The sequence below is a fragment of the Sus scrofa genome, chromosome 10 (genome assembly GCF_000003025.6).
Source record: "Sus scrofa isolate TJ Tabasco breed Duroc chromosome 10, Sscrofa11.1, whole genome shotgun sequence".
Taxonomy (NCBI): domain Eukaryota; kingdom Metazoa; phylum Chordata; class Mammalia; order Artiodactyla; family Suidae; genus Sus; species Sus scrofa.
The window spans coordinates 52,288,744-52,308,885 of record NC_010452.4 but is presented as its reverse complement, the minus strand read 5'-3'; the positions used below and the strand labels follow the sequence as shown (position 1 = coordinate 52,308,885).

The window sequence follows — 20,142 nt, the reverse complement described above, 5'->3', positions numbered from 1 at the left end:
GTCCAAGCACTACCTGGCACTTGGTCGGCGCGCCTCGCAATATCCCCAGGTGCTACTCCAGAGGACTAGTACATCTTGGATGACTTCTATTCAAACGAAATGTGGTTAAATCAAAATGCAATTATTTAGATAAATACTAGCGATATAACGTAGACCAGGATAAAATATCATCAGCACGGCTACATGTGACATATGAAAGTTGTTAAGAGAGTAAATCCTGAGTTCTCATCACAAGAAACGATTTTTTCTTTCTTTAATTTTGTATCTAGATGAGATGATGGATGTTCACTAGACTTATTGTGAAAATCACTTCCCGATGTAGGTTAAGCCAGATCATTGCGCGGTACCTCCTAAACTTATACGGCGCTGTGTTTAGAGACATCTCCATAAAACCGGAAGAAAAAGAAAGGACTAGTTGGCTTAGAGACTGGAGGAGCCCGAGACTAAGGTGAGAAACTACAGCAGATGCCCTGCAGTGAGAGTCAGGGGCAACCCCAAGCGCCTGGAAAATGTCTGCCCACAGATTACAGCCCAGACCAAGGAACTCAGCCCGAGAGGATGGGCAAGGAGGCCTGACCAAAACAGGACTGTGTCCCACAAGAAGCCCTGCCTGTTTCCCCTCCTGACACCAGCAAGCCTCAGCCAACGTTACATCATGCCTTTTCTTCTGAGAAACGGTAATGTCACCTTCCAATTGTCCCTTTTGGCTACTATGGGCCTTCCTTTCCTTAATGGTTGCACATTTAGACTTGCTAACAATGCTGTTCAAACAACTTCAGGGGTCTGTATACATTTTTGTTGCGCTCTTTTGCAACAGTATCATGTTCTGCATGTATACAGGTTACTGCTAACCTGCTTGGCACTTGCTCCCTTTTCTTTTTTTCTTTTGATGGCTGCACCTGTGCCATATGGACGTTCCAGAGCCAGGGGTCAGAATGGAGCTGCACCTGTGGCCTACACCACAGCCATGGCAATGCCGGATCCTTAACCCACTGAAGAAGGCCAGGGATCAAATCTGCATCTTCATGGAGATATCAGGTCTTTAACTCACCATGCCACAATGGGAACTCCTACTTGTTTTATTAATTATAAAGAAAGAGCATCTTCTAGAAGTCCAAATTTAGGAATTCCCTGGTGGCCCAGTGGGTTAAGGATCTAATGTTGTCACTGCTGTGCCACGAGTTCAGTCCCTGGCCCAGGAACTTCCACAGGCCCGGGCATGTCCAAAAAAGAAAAGAAAAGAAAAAAAAAAAAAAGGTCTGAATTTAGAAAACTAATTACAAGTTGACTGTTCCACATTAGAAAAGGAGATTGCTTTATTTTGTTTTCTTTTTTTTTTTTTTTTTTTTTTTTGCTTTTTAGGGCCACACTGGCAGCATATGGAAGTACCTAGGCTAGAGGTTGAATAGGAGCTACAGCTGCTGGCCTACGCCACAGCCATACTGTGGGATCCCCGTCGAGTCTGGCACCTACACCACAGCTCAGGGCAACACTGAATCCCTGACTCACTGAGCAAGGCCAGGGATCGAACCTGAATCCTCATGGATCCTAGTCGGATTCACTTCCACTGCACCACAACGGGAAGTCCCAGTGACTGCTTTAAGTAAGGATTCACTAAAGTGTTCCTTTCCAAGGCCCAACTTTCTGTCTCTCTCAATTCAGCACAGTTTTTTGGGAAGCATGGATTTTTTAGTCTCAAGAGGAACCCTTTAGGAAGGAGCACACAGCTGCTACAAAAAGCAAAAATCATCTCTAGTTTCACAACTGGAACTAAGCTGTAGAACGAACGTCTCCCTAACGGTCAAGGTTCACTGTTCTTTTCCAAAAGCAACCTCTAAACTTGGTGGAATTTCCCTCCTTGAGATCCCCCCGACCCCCCCCTCCAGGCAAGATTCCAATTTGTATAACATCTGGACCTTCCAGAGGAGATAATTACTGCTCTTTAAATGAGATTTGAAGGACGTAGTCTATGTATCCACATTTTTTAGAGATCTACATTCTGAAGGGAGACTGAGATAGGAGGGTTCAAAACCAAGTGACAGAAACAGACATATGGGAGATGAGTACCAAGTGCCAGCAACGTCGTGGGGGGAGAGGGAGGAATAAGCAGAGCTCGGGGAATTTTTACGGCAGTAGAAATATGCTGGAAGCTCCCATCATGGCACAGCGGAAACAAATCCAACTAGGAACCATGAGGTTGTGGGTTCAATCCCTAGCCTCGCTCAGTGGGTTAAGGATCTGGTGTTACCGTGAGCTGTGGTGTAGGTCGCAGATGCAGCTCAGATCTGGCGTTGCTATGGCGTAGGCCAGTGGCTACAGCTCTGATTAGATCCTTAGCCTGGGAATCTCCATATGCCTCGGGTATAGCTCTAAAAAGACAAAAAAAAAGAAAAAACAATAACTCTGGATGGTACTATAATGGTGGATACGTGTCATCACACATTTGTCAAAGCCCATAAAATGTACAAAGCAGAGTGAACCCTAATGTGAACCATGGACTCTGCTTGGCAATGACACGTCAATGTTGCCTCACCGGTGGGAACCGATGTATCATGCGGTACAGGATGTTGGGAGTGGGTAGGGTGAAAACTCTCTGTACTTTTCCCTCCATTTTGTTCTGAATCTAAAACATCTCTAAAATATAAAGTCTATATATACATATATAGAGTCTATATATACATTTTTTTTTTTTTTTTTACGGCCGCACCTGTGGCACATGGAAGTTCCTAGGCTAGGGGTCGAATTGCAGCTGCAGCTTCCAGCCTACACCATTGCCACAGCAACACCAGATCCAAGCCGCAGCTTGTGGCAAAACTAGATCCTTAACCCACTGAGCAAGGCCAGGGATCGAACCTACATCCTCATGGATACTAGTCAGATTCTTAACCCACTGAGTCACAATGGGAACGCCTATTAAATTTTTTTTTAAAGTGCTATCAGCATGAACTGCTATAACAACATCATGCAGGAAAAGACTGTTATCCAGGGAGTTTGTCTGAGGAGCCAGACCTGGGAAGAGGGAAAAGACTTGGGGTTTGGATATGAGAACACGTCACTAACGTGGGAAATGATGTGGAGGATTTCAAGGGACCAAGTGACAGGCCCTTAAGGGCCAGGCTGAGAAGGCTGGTTTCTGTTCTGCACGGGGTGAGGAGTCACAGAAGGTCCTGAGCCAGGGGTCCAAGACAAGGACCATCTGAGGATTTAGCTCCTGACTCTGTGGGGTGGAATGCCCAGCAGAATGAAGCCTGGAGGCCAGCTGGTGGGGGCACAGGATGTGGTGATGGGGACCCAGGAGGGTAGGAAGGGATGGGAGGGGCTAAGAATGCTTAAGGGGTTTTGAGCCTATGAGACTGGAACGGTGAAGCCATTACCAAAAATAGGAAACACAGAAAGAGAAGTAGATTTAGGGCACGTACAAGATGTATTATTTTGGGTATGCACAGATTATTCATGTGGAGAGGTCTAACACGCAGCTACAAATGTGGTTCTGAGGCCAAAAATATTTAAAAGCAACCTGAGAAGAGCTACTAATTAAAGCTTTGGGAGAAGCTGCCGTTAGAGAAACTGATTATGCTGCCAAGGGGCTCATTCAGAGTGAAAAAAGAAAATGGCCAGAATCTTCAGGAAGAGGACTTGACAAAGGAGCCTGAAAAGGAGTATTTAGGGATAGAAGGACCAGAAGGAACAGGCAATGTTCCCTGCTGGCCACACTCAGGGAGTACAGACACCTACCTCTATTGTCACCATTCGTTCATTATGTCCCCTCCCCATTTCATTACAGGTCATAGATATCAGCAAAAACGACACTGGTACTTTGTGGAAATTGACTACCTAGGATAAAGAACATAGACGTGTACTTCAAACATGAACGAGTGACTATGTGGTAGATGCAGAGGAGTGGTCCCTGGTGAATCCCACCTCCTGCACCCATACCCCTAAGTAGCCCCTCCCTCACTGCCTCTGGTCTTGGCTGAGCAGGAGGCTTATTTTGGCCCACGGGACATCAGCAGAGGACATGAGACCACAGGCACGAGCCTGACAAATTTCTGTGTCCTGGGCTTGTCCTTCTGGGATGCTGCTGCTGTGATGGCCTCAGCGGACCACTAGACATTCGAGAAGGGCCATGAGGGGCCACCAGCTCTAGCAGGTTCTCCAGCCAGATGAGACTAGAAGTAGTGACCAGCAAAGGCTAGCCTGGACTGCCGAGTCAGGAGCAAATAGAGTTGTTGTTTTTCAGCCACTAAGTTTTGGGGGGACTTATTGCACAGCAGTTAATAGTTGCAGAACATTTTAAAGGTTGGGGGCACAACACATATATGCGGGGAGATAAGAAAGAGCAAATGAAGAAGTTTGAGGTTCAGAATGAAAGGCCATCTATCCATCTCTGGACCCACAGAAGCCTGAAGATGGCTCCATGCTATGAAACCACGGTTGGTCTTTAATGGCACTGAGCACATTTTCCAGACGGCTCTTTTTATTTTTTATTTATTTTTGCTTTTTAGGGCCACTCTCGCGGCATATGGAGGTTCCCAGGCTAGGGGTCCAATCAGAGCTGTAGCTGGTGGCCTACACCACAGCCACAGCCACACCAGATCCTTAACCCACAGAACAAGGCCAGGGATGGAACCTGCGTTCTCATGGATGCTATTCTGGTTCGTTAACCACTGAGCCATGAAGGGAACTCCCAGATGGCTCTTTTTAAACGGCCACATTCTCACCTGTGGATCCCACTCATGATCTACAAATACAGATTTCAGAATTTAAGAACAAAAAGGTCCTGGAGATGACCAAAAGATGAGGAAAAGAAAACCAACGGAGTGATTCATTTCTAAAGCACCACAAACTAATTACTGCTAGCGTCAAAACCAGAATCCAGAGTGGCTACCCCTCAGCCTGATGTGCTCTGGGCTGTACAAAGCTGCCCAGTCAAAACCACACTCTTGGCATAATTTAGCCTGTACAGACTATTCATAGGTCCACTGCTCTCAAGAAAGCCAGCCTCTCTCAGGCGCCAGTGCACATGGGGCAAGTGGTCCTTCCCTCTTGGTCAGGTCAGGCTCAATGCTTGGATGGAACCATCCAGGTGGTGCTCAGCGAAGCCTGGAGCATGAAGTGCACAGGCTAAGGGCTGCTGTGGAGTTGAGACAAGCCCAGAACGCAGGCCACCACTAGCACCAGAGCAACCGCAAACCAGGCTTGCTGAACATTCAGGCCTGGTGTACAGCGAGTCGCAGGATGAACAGTACGAGTTTACTAGAGGGCCTCGCCATTCCTCTGAAACAGGCATTTCTGATGCACAGGCCGATCAGAATGGATAATAAGAGTGAAGGCAGCTCTGGGATGGATCTACAAACACTGTCTCTGGAACATCTGCCCTTTGGAGACCGGGTGCTCCACCACGTGGCTGCCTTATCCTCCCCTCCCCCTCTTCCTGTCCCCAGGGACCAAAAGCTACAGTGGAATTTGACTGATGATCCCTACGGGGCTCCAGGAGGGTTGCATTGCGGGTAATAACCTGTATTCTGAAGCAGCGCTCATCTTCCTGGTGGACTGTGCGTGGCTAAGAATACGTTAATATAATTAAAATAAAAAGCACTAGGTTTTGGTTTTAAAAACACTATGTGATAGAAAATTAGGTGTGGGGATATTAAAAGCCCATCACAGTAAATGAACTCTGCTGTCCCTACTGCACTGTCCCTTTTCTTGGAACAATCCCTTTCTATCTCCCTGTTAAGTGCCTATACACATGTGGCCATGTTCTTTGGCTCATCTGACCTAAACTTATAACCTCTCTCAGTAACTCTTCTCCCCTCTCCCCAGAATCAATTTTCCTGACTTCCTGCTTTCAATTATCCTTCAAGTATGTCTTGAAAGGAGACTCTACACTTAAGTCTGAAACCAAAAGGAGGGCAGAAGAGTCCACCACTCCTGTTCTTCCTGCTCTCTCCTTTTTTCCCTACTTTCTCTCGAGCCCATCTAAACACTTTCCAAAACAAACATTTTAAATAGAAATTGCCTTCTACCCTTTCCCTAAGGGACAGGAAGCACTTTTTTAAACAGAAGGAAAAAGGAAAAAAAAGAGTTGTCTGCTGTTAGTCTACATTCAATCACAAGAAATCCTCGGACCCACTTTTTCGGGTTTTTGTTTTAAAAGAGTTCCGTGGAACCTTGGAGTTCAAAGAAGGAGAAGCTCAAAAACCGCAAGGGCCTTGGGACAGTGATTATGGGTTCGTCCTAAAAGATGAGCAGTCCTATACCCAGCTAAGACTCTTTCCTGTAGCTATTTCCATTTTTTAATAGTCACAGATCTCCAGCACTTGTTTCAAAATAAATGTGGTTGTGGTGATTGTTGTACACCTATACATGTAATAAAATGCATTAAGTAATTTTTTTTAAATAAATAAATAAATAATAAAAGTATTTTTGTTCCCACCACCCTGAAGGCGCGCTATTGACTAACAGGGTGCTTAAGCTGGAGCCACATGCACTGACCCATTCCTTCAACCAGAGGCAGCAAAGTCAACTTCGTTTAACAGATCTAGAAAACAAACTGATGGTTACCAAAGGGGATGGCGGGAGAGGGATAAATTAGGAATATGGGATTAGCAGGCACACTTACTATGTACAAAATAGATAAATGACAAGGTCCTACTATATAGCACAGGGAACTATAGTCAATACCTGCTAATAAACTATAATTGAAACAAATCTGAAAAAGAATATATATATATATACACACACACACTTATATTTATAATATTGTGTTTTATATATACGTATATGTATATAACGTAGTCATTTTGCTATACATCAGAAACCAACACAACATTGTAAATCAACTACACTCCAATAAAATAAATAAGTAAATAAATACTTTGATCATACTGACAAAAAACAAATTACTCATAGTCAAACATGTGAGGAGAGGGTTGGGGGGTGCCGAATCCTAAGGACACCTACCAAATCAAAGACATCGGAGAAAAAAACTAAAGCATGTAAGTCAGTCAATAAAAGGCAAACAGATGATCCAAGGAGACCAGGCACAACAATACCTGGAGCACAACTCAGAGCATGAAAGTAAGCAAACCAAAAAGCGCTCAGAGAAACCACAGCTGAGCTTTGCCAAAAATGCCCTCCTGGGCTCTCCTGTTTATACGTAAGGGAAGGCACAAGGACAGGACTTTTTAGAAGAACTAACGGTGTAATTCACTGAGAGACACAAAATAAAGGAATTTCTCTTACTTTCTCCCTTTAAGATTTGGGATCAGGAGTTCCCCTCATGGCTCAGTGGATAACAAACCAGACTAGCATCCATGAGGACACGGGTTCGATCCCTGGCCTCACTCAGTGGGTTAAAGATCTGGTGTTGCCATGAGCTGTGGTGTAGGTCGCAGACAGGGCTCGGATCCCATGTTGCTGTGGCTGTGGTGTAGGCCAGCAGCTGTAGCTCTGATTTGACCCCTAGCCTGGGAACCTCCATGTGCTGTGGGTGCAACCCAAAAAAGACAAAAGACCAAAAAACAAAAAACAAAAAACAAAAACAAAAAAAATTGGGGATCAAGGACTTTAAAAAAAAAAAAAAAAAACCGTATGTTTTTTTTTTCAACTTTCATCAGGTGCAAACAGACTTGGAAACAAGCAGGGGCCAAAGTGGATAATAAACCCAAGAATACAAATTGGTAAAAACACAAAGTGTGCACCATCACAGAAGAACGCTCATCTGAAATTTCTCTAAAATTATACCACAATTTCTCACAACCCAAAATGCTTCCAACTTTTCCAATCAAAACCCTTGTTTGCTATAGCTAATAAAAAGAAGTAGCTATCGTGTAAAATTGAACGTCTTTTCTTTACATGTTCTTATTAGAGTATAGCTGATTTACATTGTGCCAATTTCTGCTGTACAGCAAAGGGACCCAATCATATACATATACACACTGTTTTTCTCCTATTATTTTCCATCATGTTCTATCCCAAGAGACTGGCTATAGCTCCCTGTGCTATACCGGAGGACCTCATTGCTTTTAATAGTTTGGATCTACTAACCCCAAATGCCCAGTCCACCCCTCCCTCCCCTCTCCCACCTGGCAACCGTAAGTCTGAAACTGAACATTTTTTTTAATGACCTCTTCCTTCAATATGCATAAGAGAACTTTTATGAACACCAATAAAACTAAAAAGGTGTATTTAATTCACAGAAGTGGGAACAATTAGTCATGAATCGTCTTCATCTGCACAAATCCACAGGCCGTCCAAGCAGAACACGTGAAGGAAATTACTATGCTGAATTTCATCCAGCTCGCAGCCATATTCCAATTTTCAAACTTAATTGAAACTGGCAGTTTTACTCAGAAGACTCAAATTTCAATCAAATGGGTATGTTCTCTCTTTTTTTTAAAAAAAAAAAAGCAAAAGAAAAATCAGGATGTCCCAAGCAAAGGATTAACAGAGCTTTGATTAGAAGTGCCAGGCACGCGTTAAACAGGTGTTTCGAATTACCACTTTTATTAAAACACAATCCTTTACATGAAGCTCACTGGATTTTTTTTTTTTTATTACCTCTAGAATATTGAAAGAAAATGTTTGTTTGGCTTAACATAATAGGGACTCATAAACCACCATAGGAAGAATGATGATGGCATTATATCTGGGAAATTCACACCTTTGGTAGCAGCACCTGGTATTTTAGAACCAAAAGAAACCCTGGCAACAATCAAGTGCCAGTCTTTCTACAGACCCAAGAATCCCTTGGGGTGAGATAAGAAATGAGATTCGTCCTGTAGCTTGAAGGGAACAAAAAATTACATGAAAGGGTTTAATGTTGGCTGGCAGGATGGCACTGTGGCAGCAAGACAGGCTGGCAGAGACCCACTGCCCCAGAAAGGACCCCAGGAGTGGATTAGGCTGATGCTGTGTGATAAGGCAGCACTCCGGTGGCTTGGTCCCTGCTGTGGGGATTTGCCTGCCCTCTTCATGGAGTTCTGCTGAAAAAGACAATCATGGGCACATGCTAATATTTAGGCTTCTTGCTCAATCCAATTTATTTACCTTCTTCTCAGCCTGTGGGAAAATGGAATCTAGACGCCAGTGATTGACACTAAGTTGCTTAAACACGGCTCAGTTTTGTATTCCCTAATGCATAGTGGAAATAATGAGCAGCTGAAACAGATGAGAAGCAGTTGTAGTTAGATGAAAGAGAATGATGTTTAATACTCGATATAAACATAGAGCAAAGAGATGGAGCCCAGTGAGATCTAGGGAAAAATTATCAAGCAAAAAGGCAGTACACAGCTGCGAGAAGCAAGAAAAAAATGAGGGAGGGGAAAACACATTTTTCACATTTCATTTTAAAACATTTTGTTTGTTTTTTAAATTTTGTTGCTTTTTAGGGCTGCACCTGTGGCATTTGGAAGTTTCCAGGCTAGGGGTCAAATTGGAGCCACAGACATAGCAACCCAGGATTTGAGCCACCTCTGTAACCTACATGACTCATAGCAACGCAGGATCCTTAACCCACTGATTGATCGAGGCCAGGGATCAAGCCCAAATCTTCATGGATACTAGTCAGATTCATTTCCGTTGTGCCACAATGGGAATTTCTGAAAAAGTATCTTAATGCCTCTATCTTATACGATCAAACATTATCAGATAGCTAAGTGCAACATATGCTAGTAGGGCACCAGTGTTTTTTAAATAGATCACAAATCTTCTGGCAAACTTATTATATTCAATGACAAATGATGCTGCAGACAGAAAAGCAGTTTTATCTTTTTATTTTTTTGTCTTTTGGTCTTTTTTAGGGCTGTACCCACGGCATATGGACGTTCCCAGGCTAGGGGTCAAATCGGAGCTGCAGCTGCCAGCCTACTCCACAGCCACAGCCACAGCCACAGCCACAGCAACATGGGATCTGAGCCACATCTGTGACTTACATCACAGCTCATGGCAGTGCTGGATCCTTAACCCACTGAGCAGGGCCAGGGATCGAATCCGCAATCTTATGGTTCCCAGTCAGATTCGTTTCCGACAGCTGTGCCATGACGGGAACTCCAGAAAAGCAGTTTTAGACTTGGAGGGCACATTTCTCTAACCTCCTCACTTTATAAATGAAGAGACTGAGACTCAAGGGCCTTTGGGGAAGCTGGGGCAAACCCTAGGACTCAAACTGCCCAGCCAGAGGTCCTGCTTTTACCTCCCGCCCTTCAAATGGTCCTGAGTTCACCAAGGCTGCTCCGCCACAATAAACTCAGTCTGGCTCAGAAAACAGATCCTAAAAGATCACATTAAGGTGATGACAGTGGTATAAAAAAGTGATTTTTTCTTTTCTTCAAGAGACTACATATTGACTCATTTAATGCACAGTCAACCCTCTCTTCTGAATGCCCAGCTCAACACCCATCTCCCTCCCCACACCCATCTGGTTACCAGAGGAGTAAGGACTCTTTATGCTGGGACCCTGTTCCCTGGCCATCAGAGTTCCCTACTCCCACCCAACTGCAGGTCCAGGGATGGCTCCAGCCCCACGCAGGCGCAATGAACCTCCTTTCCCAGGTCAGACATGGGACCTTCACGCTAGCCTCTCCCCACTATCAAATGATGAGGTATAAAGAATGGAGACCATTGGAAGTTCCCCATGGTCAGGGGTAATGAACCCAACTAGTACCCATGAGGTTGTAGGTTCAACCCCTGTCCTCGCTCAGTGGGTTAAGGATCCAATGTTTCCATGAGCTGGTCACAGACGTGGCTCAGATCTCACGTTGCTGTGGCTGTGGTGTAGGCTGGCAGCTGCAGCTGTGATTCAACCCCTAGCCTGGGAACTTCCATATGCCGAGTGTGCAGCTCCCCCTCCCACCTTCCACCCCCAAAATAGAGAATGGAGGCCGTCAGTGTCCTCCACAATCGAGGCTGGAGGAGGCCAACACAGAAGATCAAACAGTAGGGTCCTAGCAGCGTCAGTGGCCCTAGTTCCTGCCTTGTACCTAGTATCCTGAAGACAAAGCCCTCTTTCTGCTCGGCTAGAATTGGGTATAATATTTAGTAATATAATTAACCCCAGTAAAACACTTTTAATTTCATGATCAACTCCCTAGGAAACTGATAACCCCGGCACAGTGCACTGCAGATCAACAAACAGGGCTACACCCGAAAGCCAACTTTCCATGGACACAGTGAAGAAGCAACGTCTCTGTTTTCTGCAGCCTCTAAGGGCGGGAAAGACCCACCTCTGGGGTCATGATGTGCCTCCCAGTGAAGACAGTGCCCATCCCCACTTGCAGCTGGAGAAAAAGCCAAAAGAAAAGGAAGAAGAGGGAAGGTTAGGTTTCCTGGGATTTCTGACTCTTATTACTTAAAAAAAAAATAATCCAGACAGCCTGACACTGTGCTTTCATTCCTCCATCTCATACAAAAGAACTTGCATTTTGCTTCTAGGTACTTTGTGCTCATCTATTAGGTGGGGGTTTTAAACACACACATTTTTCTTACAAACAGCCTTGGGCTCTGAGACGCAGGAAGCAGATCCGTTTGGATGGCAAACTATCAAGACCACCCTTACTTCTGCTGAGAATAATTGTTGGGGATGCCATCTGTTTATCAGAGCAAAACCTGCAGTCTCTGTGCGGGGTTTCTAACTCCGAGGGACACGTTTTCCTCCTCTTTTGAACCAGAGCACAAGGGGGGTGGAGCCGAGGGCATCTCCCAGGAGGCATCTGCAAGAGGCTGCTCTTTAACCCCCACCTGCAGAGTCAGAGCTGACCCGAAGCATTAAACCCGCGCTCGGAAGAACGGTGACGATTATCTACCCAGATCATTCTCCAGATGAACCGGCTGATATATTCTTTTCTTTAATTACTGCCTTCCTTGTAGGTAGACTGAGTCTCCTCACAAAAAAGAATCCGCCGTGGGGTGGGGGCGGACCGCACCAGGATCAAAGGTGACTAGGCTATCAGCTTGGCGGGCCCAGAGATGTTTTCTCTCCCTTAAGTAAATAAACAACCTTGTTGACTCTGAAGTTTCTTTTTTTTTCAAACCGGGATGGAAAGCCACTTTCTCAAAGAGGCTCTTTGGTAGCAGGAGATGAAAAAGGACAAGACTTCCTAACTTCTATCCTCCAGACTCTTGCTGAGCTCCAGGCGGCGTGTTAAGAGCATGCCTGTGTGTCTGCCCTTGGGAAACACTCACAGGGAGGGAGAGTCATAGTCTAAGTCTTTCTAGATAATTTGGTGACTAAATACCGTGAGTGTGTGTGTGTCTGTTTTCCTGCTTTGTCATAAAGTAGATGCGTCATTATTTTGTGAAAGGGTTTGCGATGAAGAGGCAGGGACAGATAAGCATGTGAAAGGAGCAATGGGATCAACACAGACGCCAGCAGTTTGATGGTTGAGGGATCCTAAACCCCATCCAAGACCCATCTGATCTATGCAACGTGAAAGATAATAACACAGGGGTTAAAAAATGACAAGAATTCAGTGTCTTCAACTACAAGGGAAAAAAAAAAACCATTGACTGGTGGGACGGTTGACAGGGAATGTTTCTTCCCACAACCAGCCCTCGCATCTGTGTCTAAGTAACAAGGGAACGGCCCCCAAAGGTCACAGAGGAGGGGGTTGTGGAGACTAAGCAGTGGGTCCATTGGGGAAGCAGGGAGACCGAAGCCACAGTAAATAACCCAATGAAAACATGCTACTGACAATGAGTATATGCAAAGTGACCCTCTGGGATTGCAGGCAATAAAATCTCCAGTGAGGAGCAGGAGACTTGAGCCCTAGCCCTGGAAGCAGAGGGCTGAGAACAACAAAACGAAAACAATGTGTGAAAGGAATTAGGTTCCAAGAAAAGCATTTAGAAGACAAAAATAAAATATCAAGGAGAACATCTCAGCCATATTTCACTCCTGGTGAACCAGGCTTATCTAAAAACTCCCCCCAGTCCTTCAAATTCGATCTCTTTCCCCTCTAAGCCAGCCTGGGATATTCCATTCTAACTGATCTTCCTTCCAGGCACTGAGCCTCTGCAGGCTCTGTTCCAGGCCATCATTCGGTGTGTTCATACATATAGTTTTCCTGCACTGTTTCTGCAAAGGTTGCACCTCAAACTATACGAAGAAGAAAAAAGAAAAAAGAAAAAAAAAAAAAAAAAAAAGGACCAAATAATGAGTGATACTATGTATACAAAATTCAGACAAAAAAAAAAAAAAAAAAACAGAACTTACCACTCATTGAAATAAAGAGACAAATCTGCATAATGCAGTCATTCTCTGAATATTCTGTTACCCAACATTAACTGGTTCTTACTGTATCAAAGAAGCAGAAAAGCAGTCAAGGAAATTTCTTCCAGAGAACAGCTTCTTTCCATTATTCCTCTTGTTCAGATTTTAATGAATATCTTTGAAAATCTCTAACCACTTGTTCCAGACAATGACCTCTCTGCCTCTTCTAAAGATTTTCCTCAGACTGAAAAACACTTAATAATTGGAGTTTGACCCTTTCCTGTCATTTCATGCACCTCTCTGATTTTATGGGAGGGGAGCCTGAAACACTAACTTTTTTTTTTTTTAAATGCAGTTTATCTCCAGGAAGAACAGAAAGCGGATTAACCACAATCAAACATTAACAAAACAAACAAACCCCCAAACCTTGCTCTTTGTGGTCTGGAAACAGGCGGGTTTTCTCCCCAGGCTTCAAGGCAACAAATATAATTGAATGCAACTATTTAAAACATACTCCAAGTATTTTGTTGCTCTAACTAGCAAGAAGTGCCTTTGCCAGACCACAAGGTCTTTGAGAGATCAATTTGGCCAATAAATGCTGGGGATAAACATTCCTGAAATAAGAAAGCAGAGAGATGTTTCTGATCATGAGAACGTGGCCCAGAGACATTTGCTTGGGATAAATAAGCACCCTCTTGTAGCAATACCTTACCATCAAGAGCTAATCATGTAACTTCCCTCAAAGATCTCATTTTTACAAGTCAGAAAGCCCTGATATTAAAACAAACAAACAAACAAACAAACCAAAAAAACTAACACAGGCACTGGGTTATTTTTCATTCATAGTGCTAATTGGGGTTTGGCAATATGTCATTCAATTTTTCAGAAAAATTTTCCAGAAATTCTTGCAAATGTGAGACGGAGCATGCATGCATTTGTTTAATGGATTCTCTAGAAGGCTTTGCCAAATTCGAAACATTCCATCATGCATTTATTCACCAATTATCAAGCAACTTCTGAATAATTTAACATTTTCCCGTATTCCACTGACTATCAGACGACTGTGCTGTCTCTAAGCATTTTTTTTCGCCTTTGACTCTAATTTTTCAAGTCAAAGAAAGTTCCTTTGTTAGGTTCGTATTTTGAAAATATTAACTTGGCCATCGAAGGATTCATGTTCCCCATAAAAAGGGGCAGCGTGACAATGCTGAATGTGAGACAAGATTCTGACCCAAAATACATGTCAAATTGCCACTTCTTTTCTACACAAATACCATGTTGCTTCTGGTACCAAGTGTAGCTCTGGGGTCCGTGGCTACTCAAGGGAACAAGGGATTGACTCCGCAGGAGGGACAAAAGCTGACCCCTTGGTGCCTCCTGCAGAGCAGCAGGGAGGGCTGGCCCTGGACAATATGCTTACGTAGATTTATTCTTCAGGAAACTGCCACCAGCCACTTCTTTCCTATGTTTCCCTTACGGTCACTGGTCATTCCTAACACCCTTCTCTCCCATCTGGTCACAAAAGGTCCCCTGTGTTAGCTGCAGGAAACTGACAGGACACCCCCAGTCTCAGTTTCCCATCCCTTGGGGACTTCTCAGGTAACAGATGCCAACCTACTAATCCATGGGAGGAATTTATTAGTGGCTGTGTTTGGCTGTCAGGTCAGTTACTCTTTTGATAGCCTCAGTTTTCTCAGCTACAAAACGGAAACAGGCTCTGCTCCACATACTTCACTGAGAAACATCAGGGTCCACTAAAACAGTGCTCCACCAATGTGAGGCCATATCAGACCCGGATTCTGTGAATAATCTGGATTTCTGGTCTCAAAAGTAGTCTCTCATTCACGTTTCACTCACGGTATGCCATGACAGTTAACGTCACAAATGCATTCATTATTTTAAATGAACTTTTCTAGGCACGGTTTAGCTGCTAGCAGAACTACAGTTTTTAGAAATGGTCTATTTTCAAATATATATTCCCCCGCTATTTAGAATGGATAAAGCAATGAGGTCCTACTGTATAGCACAGTTAACTACATCCAGTCTCTTGGGATAAAACACGATGGAAGAAAATATAAGAAAGAGAATATATATATAAAGGGACCCAGTCATACCTATGTATGTATGAGTATATGTATAAATGTATGACCAGGTCACTTTGCTGTGCAGCAGAAATTGGCACAATATTGTAAATTAACTATAATTTTTAAAAAGCTAAAAAGAAGATATTCCCCACTAAACTTTTATTTATTTATTTATTTATTTTTGGGTTTTGGGCTGAATCTGTGGCATATCTAAGTTCCCAGGCCAGGGGTCTAATCAGAGCTTGCAGCTGATGGCCTATGCCACAGCCACACCAATGCCAGATCAGAGCCCTGTCTGTGACCTACACTGCAGCTCACAGCAATGCCAGATCCTTAACTCACTGAGAGGGGCCAGGGGTCGAACCTGCATCCTCATAGATACTAGCCAGATTCGTTACTGCTGAGCCACAGTGGGAACTCCTCCAAAGGCTTTTCTGTCAGCTCCACGGAGACGCTCAAGAGCACTCATGCCCCAGTTCATGATGCCAGAACCCGGGCAGCTTTCTTTTCTTTTCTTTTTAGGCCACACCATGGCACAAGAAGTTCCAAGGTGGTGTAGCCTAACACTACAGCTGTGGCAATGCCAGATCCTTAACCTTCTGTGCTTGGCCTGGGATCAAACCTGGGGCGACAGAGAGACAAGCCAGTCACTAACCCACTGCACCACAGCGGGAACTCCAGGCTGCTTTATACTCAACATTTCTTTCACTCTTATTCCCAACACTCAGACACTCTCCGAGTCCTCTGAGCTCCTAAAGAGCATTTATACCTCTCCATCTCCACGGCCGCCACCCCAAACTCAACCCCACCCCACCCCCGCCCCCGGCCTGTCTACCACACCAGCCTCCCAACTGGTCTCTGCTGGGATCATTTAAAACCACTCATCTGCGATCGCTCTCAGACTCAAAAGATGACTCCCTGTTGCTTTTAGGCAACAATCTTTCTTGGGACCTCAAAGCCTTGCCTGATAGGACCCTACGCAACTCTGTAGCCCTGTCACCTTTCACACCCCACCTGGCCTTCTCTCCTCCTTCCACTGAGCCCCAGGCGTCACTTCCTCTGCCCAGAATTCTCTTACTCACCCCACTTCCTGCTTCACCTGGCAAACTCACCTCCACCTTTAAGGCTTAAAGGCACCTTCCTTGACCCGAACCCCACCCCCATCTCCAGTCCAGATTAAGCCCCACTATTATTAAGTTACTTACAAGCATCCTGTGCAGGCCCTTTTCGGCCTCCTTGTGACTGTCACCACGGCTGTCTGTGTGGTGTGTTTAGTGTCTGTCTCCCCAGGAGAGCAGACCAGGACTCTAAGTTCAGTGCCACCCTGGAGCTGGCTCAGGTTCAAGCTCCTCGGAGCAGCCGCACTCACCACCATTCGCGCTTCCTCCTTGCCTGCCTTCCTGCACGGCCGAGCCTGGGGCTACAAAAGCATGTTGCTCAGACTTTCTTGACGGTAGCCATCTGGGCATGCAACCACAATCCCAACCTCTCCAGCTCAACCTTGAGCTGCTGCTTCTGCCTTTGCAAAGATTCTCCAAGCCACTGTTAATACCCACTGGTCCATTTGATTCCTTGTTATCTGTATCAGCGGCAGTAACTTCCGGTTTTTCTAGGTGAACGCTCAGACAGAGCTCCACTTGTTGAGTGACTGCTTGATATTCATGACCAAATTTAAAATCCACACCCATGACCATTTTTAAAATTTTTTTTTGAGGGCCGCACCCACGGCATATGGACGTTCCCAGGTTAGGGGTCCAACCAGAGCTGTAGCTGCCAGCACCTACATCACAGCCACAGCAACACCAGAGCCCAGCCGTGTCTATGACCAACACCAAAGCTCATGGCAAAGCCAGATCCTTCACCCACTGAGCGAGGTCAGGGATCGAACCCACAACTTCACGGTTCCTAGTCGGATTCGTTTCTGCTGTGCCACAACGGGAACTCTGACCCATGACAATTTTTAACTGTTCACTTTAGCAGCTGTCTTATAGGCCACTGGACTGTGGTATTTTATGGGGTGACTCCCTTTGCAAAGCAAGGTCTTCAGAGTGATGTAACACTGCGGTTACAGTTCCCGGAAGAAATAATTAAAATCAGAAAGTTTAAATAGCTGTGATAAACGTCATCAAGCCTATTTATTTTATGTGTGGAAGATTAACACTGGCTTTTAAGACAGTCAATGAGGCCTTAAAACTCAAAATCAAAAACATCTATCAGTGTGTGATCAGTTCAGTCTTAGAGCTCAGCTTATATTTAACATGTGCAACAGATGGAAACAGAAAAAGACATTTGGCTCAACAAACAATATACAAATAATTCTCAATGGAAAATGCTGCTTCTCGCTCTACCTCAATGCTGCTTTAAAATGTCTGTAGGAAAGGGCCACCCCTAGGCGTATGAGTCAGACTGGTTTCAAGTGAAGTTCAGGGCCACCGCGGACAATTCAGAAGGAAAATATGAGGAACAAATAAGGCAGAATGTATAGAAAAGGAGGAGGGGCCACCCACTGGCCTCAGATCTGCAGGGGGGGGGCTGGAGCGTGGGAAGGAAGGAAGTAACGGCAGGCAGGCAGATTCGGTCCTCAACGCAAAGCCACTTCCTCCCACTCCCCCCCACCCCCCCGCCCAGGCCCCCAAGTCACAAGAGGGCCCCTGAGCCAGGCTGAGGAAGAAAACCGACTCTCCAACTTCTAAATCTTTTTATCTTCTCTGCACAGCCAGCCAGGGAAGTGAGGTGTCAGCACCAACAGGCTGTAAGTTCGATCCTCCACCTGCACCTTTTCTTAATGGCTCCGTTCAGCAGAGTCACCACACTGCCCGGACAGGCAGGAAAGGGGAAGCCAGTTTTTGCCCATCCACAGCTTCTGTCGTGGTGGGTACAGAACAGCCGGGAGTAAACCTGCAGAGACGCCTCTGGACGGCAAGGCAATCCTGTTCTGAGGCGTTGCTCTGAGGTTCCCGGAGTTGGTCTGACAAATATCAACGACACCCCCGAGCTAAGAAGACTGGTGACGTCTGAGGAGCTGCAGGTCAGCATCATCTGGAGGTCAGTGCTAATGCCAAGGTGAGACAGAGGTAGCCTCTGAAGCGACCGCACGTTTGGCAAAGGGTGGCCTTCTGGCTGAGTGCATCAGTGTCCCTGCTTGTCACGGGGCAGAAATTTAATGACGTGGAAGAAAGGAAGTCCCCCCGGCTGGAGGTTCTGGAAGAGCCAATGACTTTCTGCTGGGCACAGAGGCCCACGGCCATTCCTACTTCCAATTTAATTTTGGAAAACAGAGGTTTCAGGAAATTTTCCAGGAAAATGTAATCTCGTAATTACTTCCAGAGATGCCCTGAAAACCATTCCTGAAGGATGGAAATTATTTTATTTCCTCAAGGTCAGCCGGTCACTCAGCACTTCTTGAACTTTCCCCTAGGAGAAACAAGTTTAGTTAAGGAAATGGGAAACACAGCTCTCACCTTCTAAGCACTGACAGTGTGAGGAGAAGAAAAAGAAAATGGAGAAACAGACCCTTTGCATGGACAATTTTCCAATCACAAAGTATTAAAAAGCACGAATCAGAGAATTGTATTAACAATGACACCTGTGGAAGGTGTTTTGGGCCAGGGCTAAGGTTTCAGAATTTAAAAGAGGGTGAGAGGGAAGGTAATTTGATGGACTGAGCAGAACTGGTTTAGTTGTCGCTAAGAAGTAAAGCCTTCAAAGAAAGGTTAAATTATAAAGAGATGCCACATGTTATTCCCAGCATAGGATCTGGTCCTTCTGCTGGGTAGACCCAAGCGTGCCCCAGAGTTGGCAGCAACCCAGTGGCACAGAAAGTAAACTGATCTGGAGCCACAAGACCTGGTTGTATAATTTCAGGTGAGTGAAAACCCCTCAGCCCTCTCCTCACACTTGGAAACAGGGCTCAGAATATCGCCCAGCTCTAACACAAGGTAGCCGATGAGACAGGTGAGACCGCTTTGAAAACTAGGAGAGGTAGTGCCTGTGAACCTTCAAATGAAAACCCAAGGGGAAGGCTCTGGAAGAATGGCTCTGGAGCCTCGCCGAGGCAAAGGCAGGGGAGGGAAATGAGTGGCTGCAGGTAAGAGTGTCACACGGAGAGGGAGGAGATGAGGCTCATGCAACGCAAGCTGATGGAGGTACCACTAGGTGGAAAAGTAATTACACCCACCACGGAGGAGGCAGAGTTCCTTAGATTTCTTGGGAAAGAGGTTTTCTTTTTTTTTTTTTTTTTTTTCACTTTTCTTTTTAGGGCCACACCTGCAGCATAGGCTAGGGGTCAAAGTCGAGCAGCATCTGCCACCGAGGCCGAGGCTTCCGGCAATGCCAGATCCTTAACCCACTAAGTGAGGCCAAGGATCGAAGCCGCATCCTTATGGATACCAGTCGGGTTCTTCACCTGCTGAGCCACAACAGGAACTTTGGCAAAGAGTTCTTAAAACAATGGGACAGGCATTGTAGGAAGTTCTGCTCTCACTGTGTCTGGCAGTATCTGCACGTGTGAACAGAGTCTGCAGGGCTGGAGCTCTTTGCAGGAATGGAAGGCCTGTCTGTGACGGCTGCCTTGACCTTCAGAACCATGGAGGTTCCCGCTCTGCCTCTGCAGAAGTCTGGTGCCCTGTATTTCAGATGCCATCTCTCACTCTCTCTCTTTTTGTCTTTTTAGGGCTGGCATATGGAGGTTCCCAGGCTAGGGGTTGAAATGGAGTTGGCTCACCACAGCCACAGCAAAGCCAGGTCCGAGCCACGTCTGCGACCTACACCACAGCTCACGGCAATGACAGATCCTTAACCCACTGAGCGAGGCCAGGGATCGAACCCATGTCCTCACAGATGCAAGTC

At 45.4% G+C, this 20,142-nt stretch overlaps 1 protein-coding gene across 5 annotated transcripts in view; it reads right to left on the bottom strand.

Moving 5' to 3' along the window:
* Positions 1–20,142, bottom strand: part of PIP4K2A (phosphatidylinositol-5-phosphate 4-kinase type 2 alpha) — a 184,562-nt gene that overhangs the window by 100,043 nt on the left and 64,377 nt on the right. The window contains exon 1 of one of the 5 annotated variants that reach the window (XM_013980256.2): positions 16,500–17,018. Within the exon in view, the coding sequence (XP_013835710.1) occupies positions 16,500–16,505 (6 nt within the window). The 5' untranslated portion in view covers positions 16,506–17,018. 5 annotated transcript variants of the gene reach the window in all.